General features: G+C 63.2%; 1 protein-coding gene across 1 annotated transcript in view; it reads left to right on the top strand.

Moving 5' to 3' along the window:
- The first annotated feature begins 80 nt into the window (after positions 1–80).
- AHDC1 (AT-hook DNA binding motif containing 1) overlaps positions 81–272 on the top strand; it is a 7,272-nt gene continuing 7,080 nt past the window's right edge. Inside the window, 1 exon segment of the mRNA XM_017736087.1 lies at positions 81–104. Within this exon segment, the coding sequence (XP_017591576.1) occupies positions 81–104 (24 nt within the window).

A 272-nucleotide genomic window follows, 5' to 3' on the forward strand; every position in this document is an offset into this window, starting at 1 on the left:
GGTGCCTCAACCGTCTGCAGGAGAGCGAGGGGCCAAAGCTTTATGCACACGCGTGTGCAATGCTCACATCCGTGTGGATTATGCACACGTGTGCCTACAGCCTGGTGGGGAGATGCTCCCCCTCGTATGGGCAGTCCCGGTTCAAGGCATGGACACTGTGGGGAGGAAAGGGTTGTCCTGCCCCAAAACGCCACCCTGGGCATCCCGTGATGGGGGGAAGGGCACAGCGTGGGTGTCCCCGCGGGCTGTGGCTTCGAGGGGGAGGCGTCAAC

The sequence above is a fragment of the Corvus brachyrhynchos genome, unplaced genomic scaffold (genome assembly GCF_000691975.1).
Source record: "Corvus brachyrhynchos isolate BGI_N302 unplaced genomic scaffold, ASM69197v1 scaffold65, whole genome shotgun sequence".
In the NCBI taxonomy this organism is placed as follows: domain Eukaryota; kingdom Metazoa; phylum Chordata; class Aves; order Passeriformes; family Corvidae; genus Corvus; species Corvus brachyrhynchos.